The 14,763-nt window shown below is 44.8% G+C and overlaps 1 protein-coding gene across 2 annotated transcripts in view; it reads left to right on the forward strand.

The window, feature by feature from the left end:
• The first annotated feature begins 2,100 nt into the window (after positions 1 to 2,100).
• The window catches only part of ACVR1B (activin A receptor type 1B), a 43,094-nt gene continuing 30,431 nt past the window's right edge, over positions 2,101 to 14,763 (forward strand). Inside the window, exon 1 of one of the 2 annotated variants that reach the window (XM_039471833.2) lies at positions 2,101 to 2,351. In XM_039471833.2, coding sequence (XP_039327767.1) covers positions 2,261 to 2,351 — 91 coding nt within the window. In that variant the 5' untranslated portion in view covers positions 2,101 to 2,260. Of the gene's footprint in view, positions 2,352 to 2,537; positions 3,301 to 14,763 lie in introns of those variants that run through there. The other variant, XM_074402659.1, reaches the window with a different exon arrangement.

Genomic DNA, 14,763 nt, shown 5'->3' on the forward strand with positions numbered 1-14,763 from the left:
TGGATTAGGGAGGGCCCTGATCCAATGACTGGCGTCCTTATAAGAAGAGAGAAATTTGGACGGAGATGCATACGTAAAGGGAAGATAACCGTGTGAAGACATGGGGTTATGCTTCTATAAACCGAACACCACCGAAGATTCTGGGAACCACCAGAAGCTAAAAGAGGCAAGGAAGGATTCTTCCCTAGAGCCTTCAGAGAGCGCATGGCCCTGCCAACACCATGGTTTCAGATTTCTAGCCTCCAGAACAGTGAGAGAATACATTTGTTATTTTAAGCTACCCAGTTTGGTAGTAGGAAACTAACACAGTAACCTAGCACTGTGTGCACCACAGCTGGATGCATATAGCATGGATTGCAGACCACTGAGATAGATGGGGTGGGGTGTGCCTATTTGAGGGCAATGAGGGAGAGCAGAGTAAGAGTTATTTGCTCATCCAGCTACATTGACCAACTTGCAAACAATGCCTCCCTATGACTTTATGTGTGTTGATTGTGTGTACACTGTGTCTGGCGAGTGTGTCTTCAGGTTTATTTTTTCTGGATATGGCGATGGAAGTTCTTCAGGTTGGTGAAACTTAGAAGGTGAGAATTCAATTTAAGAAACTTTTCCCCCTACCTCCTGGCCGTCCTTTCTGCCCGTATAGCTCAGATGGTGAAACTTTGCTTAGAGAGGTTCAAACCTTGCCCAAGTTTTCACAGCTAGTTAGTAAGAAGCAGAATTCTGATCCAGAATTCTGTGATTGCAAAAATTTGGCCCTTTCCATGATACCAAGTTTTTTCTCAAGCTAAAGGAACTGAACTCCGAGGTGGGCAGATCACTTGAGGTCGGGAGTTGGAGACCAGCCTGAGTAACATGGAGAAACCCCGTCTCTACTAAAAATACAAAATTAGCTGGGTGTGGTGGCGCATGCCTTTAATCCCAGCTACTCTGGAGGCTGAGGCGAGAGAATCACTTGAACCTGGGAAGCAAAGGTTGTGGTGAGCTGAGATCGCGCCATTGTACTCCAGCCTGAGCAGCAAGAGTGAAGCTACATCTCAAAAAAAAAAAAAAGAAAGAAAAGAAAAAAGAAAAACTGAACTCTTCAGAAAGATATGCAGTGATTTGTTTACCTTTTTAGTCATTTTTTTCTAGATTTGAAAATAACATTTATTTGAAAAATATTTAGAAATTATCGAAGTGTTAAAAGTAAAAAAAAACAAAAACAAAAAACGCTGGCAATAACTACCGTCTGTTACTGTTGGGTAATATGCTTCCAGCCTTTTTTTTCCTATAAATACATATTATCAATACAATTTGAATCATACTGTGAACAGTTTTGCATTTTGCTTTTTAAATTTAACATCCCGCGAACATTTTCTCATGTCATTACTTTTTGTAAGCATGATTTCAAATTATTAAATAACGTTCCATCATATGGATGGGCCATAATTTAACATTTTCTATTGTTTGTCTACTTAGTTTCCACCTTTTTACAATGATAAATATGCAAATTAACATTTTGGATAAACATCTGTCCTCTTATTATTTTTTGAAGACAGGGGATAATACTGGGTAAATGGATATGAATATTTTAAGGCATTTGAAGCATAATGCCAGTTGTTTACCAAAAGGGTTCTACCTACCAGCCCAATCAGAATGTCTCACACGGCACCCTCACCCAGACTGAGCGTCATCAGTAAAGAGCCTCGCTATGTTCTGAAAAGGAGCGTGCCGCGATTCCATCTCACAGGCTGCGGCGTCCAGAGGTTGGCACCGGGCAAGGCCAAAGGGAAACCAGTTAGGAGACCGCGGAGATGATCCCGGGGGACGCGCCGGGGGCTTAAGCCTAGGCGCAGGAATGGAGGAACTGGAACACGCACGGGATTCGTAGAATATTCGACTGGGGCGGGGGATCGACGCTGATAAGATAATTCTGCAGCGGGGGGTGCAGGAGAGGGAGGAGACTGCACGTTCGGCTCCGGCCTCCTCCGCGCCGGGCTCCGCACCCATCCGCGAGGTTGGCCGAGACGCGAGCCCCGCCCACTCCTTTAACAGGGACCCTCCCCTTTAAGGCGGGCGCCCGCGCGCGCCCCGGCCCCGCCCTTCGGGGGCGCGCGCGGCGGTCGCGGCGCCGGCTCCGCCGGGAGCGCACGTGCCGGCGCCGGGCGGAGAAGAGGGAGGCGGGAGCCGGGCCGCGGGAGGAGGGGAGGCGCCGGAGGCGCGCGCGCGCGCTGGGCGCTGCTGGGCTGCGGCGGCGGCGACGGCGGCGGCGGTTACTATGGCGGAGTCGGCCGGAGCCTCCTCCTTCTTCCCCCTTGTTGTCCTCCTGCTCTCCGGCAGCGGCGGGTCCGGGCCCCGGGGGATCCAGGGTGAGTCCCGGGGCTGGGGGCGGGGGCCGGGATGGAGAGGGCCAGGGGAGGGCGAGGCCTCGAGCCGCGGCCGCTGGGCTACAGCGCGCCCCCTCCCCGCGCTCACAATATGGCTGGGCGGGGGGCGCGGAGGAGTCGGGGTGACCCCCAGTCAGCTTCCCCAACCTCCGAGGCGCGGCCGCCCGGCGGCGACGGAGCTCACGCCGGGCCCCTGGGGACCCGAGCCCTGCTCCTGGCGGAACTGGATTCGGGCAGCTCTCGGGGGTCGCGCTTCCAGCGCCCTCGTGTTCCATAGAGGGGCGTCTAGGCTTCCAGCCCCAAGGTTTAGAGGTCCATGGTTTCTGCCCTTCACTGTGTCCAGGGGCGGGGGGCTTTCTTCCATCTCTCCAGATGCTCCTGGGGGGCGTCCTTCTCCCGCCAAGATTGTGGGGTTCGGGCGGTGGGATCTTTGCCTTTCCGAGGTATCCTGATGTTGAGAGCCCGCTCACCTCAGACTGTAGGGGAAGGGGTCTCTAACCTTCCCTTCAGGTCCTGCACTTGTGTTTCTTACCCTTCCTCCCCTGCCTCCCTACTGTTCTGGGAAAGGGAGTCACATTTCCCCTTCACTCAATCCCTTGAGTTCAGTGGGGCAATCCCCCCCCCCCTCGCCCGCCCGCCGCCCTCCGGCACACATGCCGGGTGGAAGCTATTTGGAGGAAGTGGGACGAAGAGGCCCCTAAACCTTTTTGGAGCTTGGCTTTGGAATCCCTAACCCTATGGAACCGAGTTCCCCAAGGGTTGATCTCAATCTAGGTGTATTTGCCTTCCGCCTCGCCTCCCCCACCCTACCCCGGGGGGCCCATTCAGTTAATCACTTCGTGGATGCGTTTCAGGTGAAATCCTAGAACCTGCCTCCAATCCCCGAAGATTATTTAAAGATCCCACCACTGGACTGTATCCCCGGCCCTTGGTCAGTACTTATTTACCTTCCTACAGGATCCCTCTTCCCAGTCCGCCCACCCTTACACACCCCTTACCTTCCAATCCCCACCCTCCTCTCTGTGGAAGCGGGTACCTTTCTGCGGGACACTCTGCTGGCTGTGTTGTTTATGAGGCTTTGGGGGGCTGAGAAGAGCAGATGAAACCCTAAAATATTTCATTTAAGAGAGTCGTGGCGAATGTGTTTTGGCCTTGGGGTAGCAGATGAAGGTTATATTTGGCAGTTATATTGAAGCGATTATTGACCCACAGATGGATCTGGGAGAGAGGATCAGGACTGTATTCGCTCCTGATGTACAAAGCCTGCTGCTCTGACTTCTCAGCAGCCCCTAACCTTCCAGCAGTGGGAGATCAGGTGTGTTCTGTGGCTCTTCTCGCCACTAAAAATAATGATTCTCAGGTGGGTTCAGTCGTCTTTCATAAACCAGACAGTCAAGAAGAGACACTATGCCACTTTGGAGTCTCAAAAACAAGTTTATTATCTCCGGCTTTGATATTTGTTCCCAGTGGTGGAGCCTGTGCAGCGGGGTCTTTGTTCACAGGCTAATGCTTCTCCTAAGCACCTCGTGTGTGTTCTCGGCCTCACTGCTCTGTGGCTTAGGTGTCTGTGCTGTGGGGTTTGAGAAACATGGTGAAGCTGTATGAACAGAGCTTGACATTTGTGGTGAGATAATGATTTGCATGATTAAGGATGTTCATAGGGCCTTATTAAGGGCCATGTTTTTGGAATGTGTACCATAATGTTCTCTACTGGGGGAATAAAAAAGGGGGGAGATTTAACCTGTAAGGTTTGCCATTTTATGTGTGTATGTATAAATCTTTACATTCCTCGCATAGGAATTTTTATCCTGCGCCTAATATATCCAGGATTTTTAACAGTCATTTCCCTGCTGATTTGATGTAGTGTTTGTGGGGCTTCTCTGGTTATAAGCCTAGCTAAGAATGTTTAACTGATAATCCAACTGGTTCTGAATAGGGCAGAGTTCATTTTTTTGTAACCTTCCTCAACTGGGTGTTTGAGGGGGTTAAGGTGGGTGGGTAAAATAGGGAGTTCATTTCTTTTTTTGGTAAATTGGAAATTAGGTTGTGTGTCCAGCAAACATTCTCTAGGGCCTTTAAACTTCTTGGCCAGACACTACAGTTTTTTCCGGGACACGTCTAGTTGCCAATAGTGCATGCTATGGAGACCACTGCTGCAAAAGGCTTAAAGTAAAACGTCAGTTCTGGGAAAATAGAGGCTGTGGGATAACAAGAAGTTGATTTTTTTTTTCCCCCTCCCCTGCATTTCCTATATAGTGCTCCCCTTCGTCGGCTGGAGGAGTGACAGAGTCAGGCAGCTCTGATGCCTGATACTTGAACATGTTGTGAGGGCAGTAAGGGATAGGCATTTCTATTCATTAATGAATTAACTGGGACTTAGTAAAAGGCCAGTGATAAGGAGAATGAGTTTTAGTTAGAAATAGCATTCCTATGATAGGTATACATGTTTTAAGGCCTGGCTTTGGAATTTTCACATTAGTATTTAAAAATGTAAAATTGAATTAGTAGCAAGAGAACATGACATTCATTTCTTAAGACAAAAGCAACAAAAAAGACATTTGACATTCTCATAGGAACATTTTGAAATTTTGTGAGCAGACTAAAAATCTAATTTCAAGCCAAGCATTGTAGTTTCGTTGAGTGGACATGGATTGTAAGTACAGTGGAAGTGCAGTCTTGTAGAGGATCTCTCATTAGTTTTGTTTAAACGGCTCCTGGAACAGATGTGATAAAACATATTAAAATGGCTACTCTGGTTAAGGTTAGAGCCAGATAGAGGGAGGAGGCTGGTTTTCAACCCTAGAACTTAGCTTCCTTGGCCGGGCGCGGTGGCTCAAGCCTGTAATCCCAGCACTTTGGGAGGCCGAGGCGGGTGGATCACAAGGTCAAGAGATCGAGACCATCCTGGTCAACATGGTGAAACCCCGTCTCTACTAAAAATACAAAAAAAATAGCTGGGCATGGTGGTGCGTGCCTGTAATCCCAGCTACTCAGGAGGCTGAGGCAGGAGAATTGCCTGAACCCAGGAGGCGGAGGTTGCGGTGAGCCGAGATCGTGCCATTGCACTCCAGCCTGGGTAACAAGAGCGAAAACTCCGTCTCAAAAAAAAAAAAAAAAAAAAAAAAGAACTTAGCTTCCTTACAAGTTGTCCTTGAACAAGTAACTTAACCTTTCTGTGACTGCCTCAGTTTTCCCTCTGTAAAATAAGGAAATATTTTATGTCACTCTTATTGGGACATTTGTGAGACTGACTTACTGATAGCCAGTTGGCAGGGAGGTATTTTTAGACACGGTTTCTGACTTCAGTGAATAAGCAATGTTGAGTTACTTTTTTATCTTAGGGAGCAGAAAAACATACTCTGTGATTGATAGATGTACAGCATGTCACAGTTTGGCTAATTTTCTTTTGTGCTTTTTTGTAGACCCCTTTCAGATTTCCCCAAGTTAATTTCTGTCTCTGGCAGGCTCTTCCTCAACTAGGCAGCATACCTGTGCTAATCAAAGACAGTCTGGAGGGAGTGACCTGCTTTAGGCTTTATTGGTTTGGCAACGTTTTAATTCTTACGCAACTCTGGGAATGTTTATGGCACTATGTAAATGTTACATAAGAACATGGAGGCTGAGAAGTGGCCAGAATGGTGACTGTGAACACAGGAAGGTGAGACTGAGGACTTTATCCAAAAGGACCTTGGGAATCTGCAATCAGTACAGGAAGAACCTGCACTTTATTTTCCTCTAAGAACCTTTTTAGATGATTATGTCTTTCAGGTGGACTGCTGGGTTATAAATAGGTTTATTCTCCACCGGTGAGCTAATTGTAACCTTGCTACCAAAATATGAATCAGTAAACGATGAGACGTGCTGCTGCTTCCAGCGTGTCCTGTTGAAGCTGCTTGTTGCATTTTGGAACATGAGTTGAATTGGGTTGCAGTCTGTGCTCATCATAACTCAGGAGCACAGGGTGTTGAGGTGGAATGGAATTGTCAGTTCGTGGTGCTTTAGGTCATCTTTATTTTTGAAGGTTAAATTAGAATACTGGAGTGGCTCTTTATAAATTTGAAATCTTTATTGTTTACTGTTCCACTGCAGCCTGGAACTCCTGGGATCCGGCATACTCCTGTGTCAGCCTTCCAAGTGGCTAGGATCACACGTACATGCCACCATACCTGGCTAATTTTAAGATTTTTTGTAGAGATGGGGTCTCACTTGTTGCCCAGGCTGGGCTCAAATGATCCTCCTACCTTGGCCTCCCAAAGGGCTAAGATTACAGGTATGAGCTCCTATGCCTGGCTTTCTGTTTAAAGACACCTTATTTAATACATGTTGTTGGTTCATTAACGTTGAACTTTACTGACAACAGCCATATTAACTTATGCCTGAACCAAGCTTCTTTTTTTTTTTTTTTGAGATGGACTCTCGATCTGTTGCCAGGCTGGAGTGCTGTGGCGCGATCTTGGCTCACTGTAACCTCTGCCTCCTGGGCTCAAGCAATTCTACTGCCTCAGCCTTCCAAAGTAGCTGAGACCACAGGTGTGTGCCACCACATCAGCTAATATCTGTATTTTTAGTAGAGATGGGGTTTCACCACGTTGGCCAGGATGGTCTTGATCTGTTGACCTCATGATCTGCCTACCTCGGCCTCCCAAAGTGCTGGGATTATAGGCGTGAGCCACTATGCCCAGCCTCCAAGCTTCTCTAACATATATTTTCTCCGTGAGACATATGACTATCTTCTTGTGCCTAGGAACACTAGACAGCACTTCAGCTCTACTTGTGGGCACCATTTAAACAGTGAATTCATCAATGAAAAGCATGGCACTAAATATACTGCAGGAAGGATACTTGTTTACAGTATGCCAGCTGAGACAAGAAAGCAGGGTGTTGCCTTGTTTGACCTCAGTTGAGAACGCATGTGGTGGGTGTTTTGAATGTTTCATTATTCTGTGCATGGCCAGCAGTGACCAGGAAAGTACCATGAATGTTGATATTGGGGTTACACGTAAATTTGCACTAACTGTATTTTGTTAGATCTGTATACAAAAGTGCGTAAATTTGCACTAACTGTATTTTGTTAGATCTGTATACAAAAGTGGTAGAGATAAACTGGAATTTTAATACAGTTAGAAGTCCCATTTCCAGACTGCAAACTAAACATATGCATGGTGAGTACCTACCATGGTGATCTAGGGCAGTGGTCTCCAACCTTTTTGACATCAGGGACTGGTTTCGTGGAAGATAATTTTTCTGCAGGGGAAGTGGGGGAGATATGGTTTTGGGATGAAACTGTTCTGCCACAGATCTTCTGCCACAGATCATCAGGCACATCACGGCTGGGCATGGTGGCTCACGCCGCCTGTAATCCCAGCACTTTGGGAGGCAGAGATGGGCAGCTCACCAGAGGTCAGGAGTTCGAGACCAGCTTGGCCAACATGGTGAAATCCAGTCTCTACTATTAATAAAAAATTAGCTGGGCATGGTGGCACACACCTGTAATCCCAGCTACTTGGGAGGCTGAGGCAGGAGAATTGCTGGAACCCAGAAAGTGGAGGTTGCAGTGAGCCAAGATTGCTCGCTGCACTCCAGCCTGGGCTAGAGAGTGAGACTCCCTCTCAAAGGGGGGGAAAAAAAAACAAAGACAGAAAAATTAGCCGGGTGTGGTGGTGCACACCTGTAATCCCTGCTACTCAGGAGGCTGAAGCGGGATAATCACTTGAACCTGGGACTGGGGTTGCAGTCAGCGGAGATCATGGCACTGAATTCCAGCCTGGGGAACAGAGTGAGACTCCTCAAAAAAAAAAAAAAAAAAAAAAAAAATCAATAGGCACATCAAACACGTTAGATTCTCATGAGGTACATGCCAGGTAGGTGCCTCGCATGCGCAGTTCACAGGTTTCGCACTCCTATGAGAATCTAATGCCACCGCTGATGTGACCCGCCTGCCACTTATCTCCTGCTGTGTGGCCTGGTTCCTAACAGGCTGTGGACCAGTACTGGCCTGTGACCCCAGGGGTTGGGGACCCCTGCTCCAAAGGTTCTCTTGACACGTCACGTATTTATTGAGAACCTGTCATGCTAGGCGTTGTTACAGGGGTTAGGGATACAGGAGTAAAGCAAAGGAGACACACACAATTGCCTTCCCTCAGCTTACTTCTGTCAGGTGAGATGGACAATAAACAGAAGTATAAAATGTAAGGCAGTTGTGCCTACCACAGCCCACATTCTGCTCCTCACTCCCCCAAGATTCCTCCTCTTCGGTGTACACACACCTGTTCCAGGTATTTAAACGCTAGTCTTTGTAGGTAGAATTAAGGTCTCAATCAGTTAACCTTTAGCCATCTGAAGGAGGTTATCATGGTGGGTCTGTCCTGATTGAACTAGCCCTTTCAAGCAGAGAGATTTCTCAGCTGATTGCACCAGAGGAAATCAGATATTCCAGCTGGCTTGAAAGCAAGCAAACATCCATGTTGTGAACTGCCCATCCCAAAAGCCACATGGCAAGGAACGCAGGCGAACTCTAGTCTAGGAGCTGAGAGTTGTCCCCAGCTGACAGCTAGGAGGATGGGGACCTCAGTTCTTCATCTGCATGACAGTGGATCTTGCCACCAATCAGTAAGCTTGGAAGAGGACCCAGTCCTGTATGAGAAGGCAGCCCTAGCTGGCACTCTTCATGTTGTGCCTGGACTTCTGACCTGTAGGAACTGTGAAATGGTAAATGGGTGGTGGTTTAAAAAATGTGTGTATTGGGTGGGGATGGTGGGGATGAGTCAAATGGTGATGGTGAAGGAGAAGAGGGGAATAATGAGAAACACCCCAAGATAGGCATGAGGGTACTTGAGACCTGGTTCCCAGCCATCCCATCACTCACAAATAAAAATGAGTCCTTTGAGGCTGTGCGTGGTGGTTCATGCCTGTAAGCCCAGCACTTTGGGAGGCCGAGGTGGGTTGATCACCTGAAGTCGGGAGTTTGAGACCCTCCTGACCAACATGGAGAAATCCCATCTCTACTAAAAATACAAAATTAGCTGGACATGCCTGTAATACCAGCTACTCGGGAGGCTGAGGAAGGAGAATTGCTTGAACCTGGGAGGCAGAGGTTGCAGTAAGCCTTGGTTGTGTCACTGCACTCCAGTCTGGGCAAAAAGAGCAAAATTCATCCGCCCCTGCCCCCCCAAAAAAAGTCCTTTGACCACATGTGGCTTTCATCTACTGCCTATAACCCTTTTCTAGATATTTGTGAGTGAGTGGAGGGGAAAGGGGATTGTGGATGTTTTGGAAATTAGTTTTTTAAGTGCTTGGGATGTTTGAATTGAGGAATCTGGGAATTGAAGTATTTTCTTGGCTTTTTTTTTTTTTGGTAGTAGAGGACTCACCTTGCCCCACATCCTCATATATTGACTTCGTGTATATTTGCATATACCTTTTATATTTGTAGACGATAAGATGGAATTATAATCAGTCAGTGTTCATTTCTCATATCCAAGACGTGCCTAGCACCAAGCTGAATGCTGAGAGGGATTCTGAGGAGAGAGTCTGTCCTTGCCCTTTAGAAGTTTACACATGGACGCCAGCCACAGTGGCTCCTGCCTGTAATCCCACCACTTTGGGAGACTGAGATGGGGGTGGGGATGGGGGATTGTTTCAGCCAGGAGTTTGAGACTAGTCTGGGCAACATAGCAAGACCTGTCTCTACAAAAAAATTTTAAAAATTAGACAGGTGTGGTGGCACATGCCTGTGGTCCCAGCTATTTGGAAGGCTGAGGTGGGAGGATAGCTTGAGCCCAGGAATTTGAGGCTACAGTGAGCCATGATTGCACCACTGCACTCCAGCCTGGGTGACAGAGTGAGATCCTGTCTCAAAAACAACTTCATACACAAATGGGCTTTTTTTCTGCTTGTTGCAACTACTACAGACTATGAGGAGTTCAGGTGACGGTTGTAATGAAAGCATCTGATTTGCTGAATGTTTACTGTGTACTAAAGTACTATGCCAAGTACTTATATCATTTACTCAATGCAGTTATTCTTTGAGGAGCTCTTATTCCCATTTTACAGATGAGAAAACTAGGGCATAGAGAAGTTAAGCAGTGGGTCCAAAGTCTATCCAAGTCCAAAACATGCTCTAAATACCGAACTTTGTACCGCGAGTACTGTAAAAGTGACCTTCTAACCAGGATCTCTGCCTTCAGCTTCCCATTTGTTTTCCATCCTACTGCTGGATTTAACTTTGGAAACGCACCCTGTCTGTCTGCTCTGGAGGCTGTGTGGCTTCTAGGATCAACTTCAGACCCCTTAGCTTAGCATTGCAGTCAGTCTTAGACTTCCTTACTCTTCTTGTGTTTGGCTGGAACCTTGACATTGTTGCAGCTGTCAGTTTACTGTGAACCCAGCATAGCTACGATTTTTCACAGCCCTTTGCCTTCCCTTCTCCTTTTCTCTGGAATGCTTCTCCCCACTTCTCCTCCTAGCCGAACCCAGCGTCCTCCAGTGTGGGACCTTCGTCCTCTTGTGTTCTCCCGGTCAGTGATTCCATCCTCTCTGCTGTTGCCGTCAGTCTGTATTGTAGTGTGGAGTTGCACTGTTGATAGTTGTCTTCTCCTCCCACTCTCCGTGTCCAAAGAGCTGGTGCGTGGAGCTGGCTTACTCATTATATGGCTTTGGCCTGATACAAAGCCTTGCATGTTTTAAGTACTTAGTAAGTTTAATTGAATTCATTCATTTCTTTTCCATCCTTTCAGTAAAATCCTAGGTAAATAATTCCAATTCTGTTTTGCTCTAATTTTATTATATTCTTTGTATATATAGTATTTTAATCCTGCTCACTTAAAAAATGCTGCGAACATTTGAGAGTTACTTGGAACATGATAATCTCTCATTCTACCTCACCTCTTTCATCTGTTTATCCTACCGCCTACCCATTTTATTCCAGCCAAATGAACTTGATCTCTCAACCTCATTAGTTTTATTCTGAGTGTGGCTGATTTTTTTTTTTTTCCTGTTTCATTGTCCCAGTTGCCTGAAACAATATTCGTATCCCTTTTCTACTCAAAACTGTGACATACACTGTCTCCTCTCCATTTGTCCAGAGTATAATAAATAGGTCAGGAAGAAAATATCAAGGATAAATATCCTTCCCTGCTCTAATGACCAGAAGTATGTTTATTCAAACTCAACAAAACAGTGGTATTACATGTTCATCATAAACTGAAATCAAAGGAGAAATGCAATTTCCTGATCGTCTAAATATGACAGCTGAGTCTGCACACATAGGTCCCAGGAACATTGGACCTACCCCCTCATAATGATACCACTCATTTCTGTTTTACCTTGACATTCTCCTGGGGAGCAGGTGGGCCCTTGCTAGATGTTCAGGTATTTACAGTCAGCCATAAATTAAGTTGCAGTGACAGGTCTCCTTAGCATAAACATCAAACAGCTCTTTTGAGTGAGAACAAAGCTTTCATTCTCTAACCTGAGACTTAAGGTTGAACTTGTTTAAACAGCTCTCTAGGGTTGGGTTTGTCTCCAAGTAGAATGTCAGAAAGGCAGTTTGTAGAATGGATATAGTGTGGAGCTGGCTTTCCAAACACCTTTCTCTTATGCAAACCCTATTCCAAGACCTTTTCCCAGATTGGAATTAAATACCAAGCTTATCAAGTGTCTTATTGTTAAATCTGTGGTTCTCCCCACCCGCCACCATACAAATAGCTTCCTTTATTAAGTCAGCTATATTTTTTTCGTAAGTGCTTTTTACCAGTGCTTTTTTTTTTTTTTTTGCTTTTTCTATATACTATACCACCATTGGTACATGTAAAATTTGACTTTATTATAGGTCTTGGGTACTTGAAAGCTTTTTGTTTTAATGTATTTTTTTAAATCTAATTTTGATGATTGTAAAAGGTAAAAATGTAACTTGGGTCTTTTTTTCTTTCAACCAATAGCATGTGATTGCTTTACTGCTGCAAGATTTTTCTATTTAGGCTAGTTAGGACTTTGCTAGTTCAGTATCAGTTCCTACTTACTGCATTCCCACCCCAGTAGAAAGCCAAACAAAGCCAAACATTGCCTCTATTTTGTGAACAGTTTAGTGCCAGACTTTTTTAACCTGATTCAGGTTTCCATAAACATTTTGGCAGTTGTCTAGATCAGTAGCTATTAACAATTGTCTTTCTTTTTAGAACAGTGGAATTCCTAAAAATGAAAATGTAGAAATGTTTATAAAGTGAGTAAAAGCTGAGCAACTTGAGCACAGTCCCCACCTCTGCCCCTGAAATTACTAGGCTGAGATCTGTTGAGTGAGGTTTATTGAGCACAGTGCTATTTGCCAGATGCCATGCTAGATACCAGTGAGAAAATGGTGAAAAGCGAAAACTCACTTTGCGAGTTGGGAGATTCATGGAGGTGGTGGAGAGTCTACAGATTCAGTAAGAAGACAGTTTGAAAAACACTATAGGTTTTTTGTTTTTGTTATTGAGATTATATTGTAAATGTTGTTTTGCAAATAGGGATTTATGGTAGTTTTAAATTGTAAAATATTTGTAATGGAAAATGTACTATTTTAATTGTACAATTCAGTAGCGTTAAGTAGCTTCATAATGTGCAAACCATCACCACTAATTATTTTTAATTTTTATTTATTTTATATATTTATTTTTTTTGAGATGAAGTCTTGCTCCCAGTGGCATGATCTCAGCTCACTGCAACCTCCGCCTCTCAGTTTCAAGTGATTCTCCGGTCTCAGCCTCCTGAGCAGCTGGGATTACAGGCATGTGCCACCATGCCCAGCTAATTTTATATTTTTAGTAGACATGAGGTTTCACCATGTTGGCGGTCTCGAACTCCTGACCTTAAGTGATCCACCAGCCTCGGCCTCTCAAAGTGCTGAGATTATAGGCGTGAGGCACTGCACCCGGCCAACATTTCATATACATAGAATCTGAATATGTGGCTTCTTTCTTGTAATATAATGTTTTCAAAGTTCATCTATTTTATAGCATATATCAGTAGTTTCTTTTTATGGCTGAATAATATTCCATCATAAATATACCACATTTTCTTCATCCGTTCATCATTTGATGGACATTTGGGTAGTTTGTATCTTTTGGTTATTGTGAATAGTACTGTTGAGAATATTCGTGTATAAGTCTGTGGTTAAACACTTGTTTCAATTATTTTGTTTATATGCCTTGGAGTAGAATTGCTGTGTTATAGGGTAATTTTAGGTATAACTTATTAAGGAACCATCAAACTTTTTTCCACAGGAGTTGTACCCTTTTATGTCCCTACTAGCAATACACTAAGTGTTCCCATTTCTCTAAATCTTCACCAACACTTAACTAAGTTTCTTTTTCATTTTTTTATGGCCTTCCTAGTGGGTATGAAATAGTATCTGATTGTGGTTTTGCTTTGCATTTGAATTTGCAATATATTAGAGACGATGATGTTGGACATCTTTTCATGTGCTTGTAGGCCATTTGTGTATTTGGAGAAATGCCTGTTTAGGTCCTTTGTCCAATTTTGTTGATTTTTTTAAAGTCATTATGTTTTTTTAGAGAAGGAGTCTTGCTCTGTCACCCAGGCTGGAGTACAGTGGTGTGTGTGCATAGCTCATCGCAGCCTTGAATTCCTGGAACTATTTAAGGAAATACACTGAATTTGATCTTGCATATTGGATAAAATTGAGTACAGAATAAATTTCAAGTACTCTGGAAGAGGGAATACTTCATCTTTTTTAGACTAAAAATGTGTGTGTGCCAAAATCTATCTACCTAATGGTGTTGGGGTTGGCGGAGGGGAGTGTGGAGATGGAAGGAATGCCTACACAGGACCTGGAAAAGTAGAAGAGGCAAACAGTTTCAAAAAAAAAAAAAAAGAATTAACATCACCAAAAGAGACAGCTGGAAGTTCTGTGCCTTGTGAGGGATGGTAAGGATGGTATTCATTAGTTGTTAGTATTCTAGCCAGAGATTTGAGCCTGAATCAGATCAAACCTCTAGATCTAGCTAATAGCTTATAGAAAATAAGGTATAATAGCTTCTACAATGGCTTATAGAAAATAGCTTACAGAGGAGAGAGGAACATGTTAAATGACACCTTGGAGAGTCAAACCAAAAAATCCAGAATATGGGAAGCTGCAGGACAAATGGCCTAGATTGTTAAACAGATAACTTACAAGGAAAAATAACAGCACAACGGGGGAACCTATAGATTAAAAGATATTTAGGAGATCTCTCAGCCAAGTACAGTGAAAGAACGTCATTTAGATCTAGATTTTTATTGCATTTTTTTGAGCCAGAGTCTAGCCCTGTTGCCCAAGCTGGAGTGCAGTGGTGGAGTCACAGCTCACTTCAACTTTAACCTCTTGGGTGCAAGCAGTCCTTCCACCTCAGCCTCCTGA

This window comes from Saimiri boliviensis, chromosome 7, assembly GCF_048565385.1.
Source record: "Saimiri boliviensis isolate mSaiBol1 chromosome 7, mSaiBol1.pri, whole genome shotgun sequence".
In the NCBI taxonomy this organism is placed as follows: Eukaryota; Metazoa; Chordata; class Mammalia; order Primates; family Cebidae; genus Saimiri; species Saimiri boliviensis.